Source organism: Micropterus dolomieu, unplaced genomic scaffold (genome assembly GCF_021292245.1).
Source record: "Micropterus dolomieu isolate WLL.071019.BEF.003 ecotype Adirondacks unplaced genomic scaffold, ASM2129224v1 contig_10197, whole genome shotgun sequence".
NCBI lineage: Eukaryota > Metazoa > Chordata > Actinopteri > Centrarchiformes > Centrarchidae > Micropterus > Micropterus dolomieu.
In genome coordinates this window covers 1-2,507 of record NW_025739183.1, presented here as the reverse complement: position 1 = coordinate 2,507, position 2,507 = coordinate 1, and the positions used below count along the sequence as shown (strand labels likewise).

Sequence of the window (2,507 nt, the reverse complement as noted above, 5' to 3'; positions counted from 1 at the left end):
AATAAGGGCGACAATCACAATCACACAGCAGGCCAACAGTATCCCAAGCACAATGACAACAGGGTCCCAAGTTGGTCCTGGAATTAGAAAAAGAAGACACATAAAACCTCATTCATATTTGTTAATTTCAATGACTACCTGGAGCAATATTAAGTAATAACTCAAACCCAAATTGTTGTAATACTAAATTGTTATTGGCTGTTTAAGATACTGTCATGAAAAAATACTTCTACTCTGATTAACATTTGAGATCTGTGATCCCCTCTGACTTAAAGATGCAATTTGAAGGGGAACTTCTGCACAGAGATTTTTAGAAAAAGATATTTATCCATAAATAAATGCAGAGTAGTAACAATTAATTATTGATATTTGTTATACTTTTTTGCCTGGCTTAATGTATTAAATGTAAAACCAAATATTGAAATAGTTGTTAAAAGTATGTTCAAACTTGATAAGTGTAGAGCTTTTTAAAGCAGACAGCAGACCAGTAAGCTAATTTATTCCACTATGCTATATCTAAATGTCTGTCATGAAAGGACAATTGGGTGCATGTTTTAATCAAAAAACACAATGTTTTTAATCTGACCAAATGTAATCAAATCTCACCTGCGTTAGTGGTTAAGATATATTAAAAAGTTCACAATTGAACAGGAAGAATTTAAATACATACTTTTCTCTACTTTGGTTCCTTCACTAAACAGGATCTCTCCACATGTGACCACAGCACAGTAGTATGTCCCAGCATCAGATGACTTCTGTATAGTTTTCGACAGACTGTAGACACAACTTCCTTCTTCTTGTTCATCACTGCTGTTCTTGTGACTGTAAATTATGCTTGGATGGGATTCTCCTGATCCAGCTCTGAACCAGTACACACTGTATTCACATGGACACTGAGATGTTTTTCCTTTGCTCTTGGAGAGGAGTGAACACTGAAGAGTCACTGAGCCTCCCGGCTGGACTGATGCTGCCTCTGGACTTTGTTTCACGGTGACAGATTTCCGCTGACTTCGATCTAGTTGATTCAGTTAAAAAAGGCATCAAAAGCAATTCACAATCTCAGTTATTTGTATGACTTCAAAACTCAGGGGTGACTGTCAGGGCTATATGGAAAGTAACTTACCATTCACAGCTAGGAAGGTGCTATTAACAATACTCTGTGAATACGCTGCTCCGCTTTGACAGAAGTATGTTGCTTCGTCCTCTTTGCTGACATTTCTAATGGTGAGCAAATACTGAGCCGTCCCCTCTGTGACTTTGAAACGTGGGTTGTTAAATTGTCCACTAAGTGTTTGTCGGGTATAAGTTCCTGTTGCAACTGACTGGACCATATAACCAAGAGACTGCTTATACCAGTGAAAGAATATGCCTTCCTTATTAGAAACTGGACAGTGCAAAGTAACATTCCCACCAACTTCAACCACAGTCAAAGAGATTGGGCGAGGATCATCTGCAGTTTGAATCAGGTCTGAAGAAAGGAGACAAACAAAAACTAACTTACAAAGACAAAACATTTAAATAAAATTAAAAGTACCTTCCTTCAGAAAGATTATTACATTGCCTTTTAACAACACTTTAACACAGGTCAATATAAATAATCATTGTTTAAAGTTGGACTTACACACTGTACCAAGAAGAATCAAAGCAGAAAGTCTTCCAATCATTGTGGTAAAACAGCCTTCTCAAGCACAACTGATCCCTTCCTACCTAAATGAAGGTCTAGTCACAAGATCACTTTTACGTCTAGAAAGTGGAAATCATCCTGATTGGCTGAAATGCAAGAAATGCACTTCCTCCTAAAATTAGCATATCCATGATCCATTTTCAACGACTCTTATACGTGCATATATTGTTTATTGTTGGGTTTTTTACTGTTACTGTTGTAACTATTATGACAAGGTAATTATGATTCAAACTGAGCTACTGTACATGCGGTCTTTCACATTTCCTGTGTGTTGTTCCCCGTTTTTTATGTGATATAAACCCAGCTGTAGCTACCTCTGATGTTATTAGGGCCCGAGCACGACCGTGTGAGGTCCCTATTGAATTTGCTCGGATTATATTTTTTTTTTAGGGCCCGAGCACGACCGTGCGAGGTCCCTATTGAATCTGCTCGGATTATTAGGGCCCGAGCACGACCGTGCGAGGTCCCTATTGAATCTGCTCGGATTATATATATTTTTTTTTTTTTTTTTTTTTTTTTTTTCTGCAAAGTAGGCCCAAATGACATGGCCTAAACATACTCGAAAACTCACCAAAATTTGCAAACATGTCAGAACCGGTGAAAAATTTCGTATTCTACAAGTTTCGCACATGGGCGTGGCAAAATGACTCGCTAGCGCCACCTTGAAAATTGGAAATGATTAGCCCCTCGTTCACGTTCAACCTACATGTACGAAATTTTCTGGGGACATGTATCGTATCAAGACGCACAAAAAAGCCTCAAGAACCCATAGCCTAAAGTCAACAGGAAGTCGGCCATTTTGAATTTTATGGCCATTTTTGGA

General features: G+C 38.1%; 1 protein-coding gene across 1 annotated transcript; it reads right to left on the bottom strand.

Moving 5' to 3' along the window:
* Positions 1–3: 3 nt before the first annotated feature.
* Positions 4–1,468, bottom strand: LOC123965569 (the record flags this gene model as incomplete). The annotated part of the gene is made up of 3 exons (XM_046042048.1): positions 4–77; positions 671–1,015; positions 1,124–1,468. Coding segments are annotated over 3 exons (764 nt in total), but the record flags the coding sequence as incomplete, so codon positions are not given.
* Positions 1,469–2,507: the final 1,039 nt, after the last annotated feature.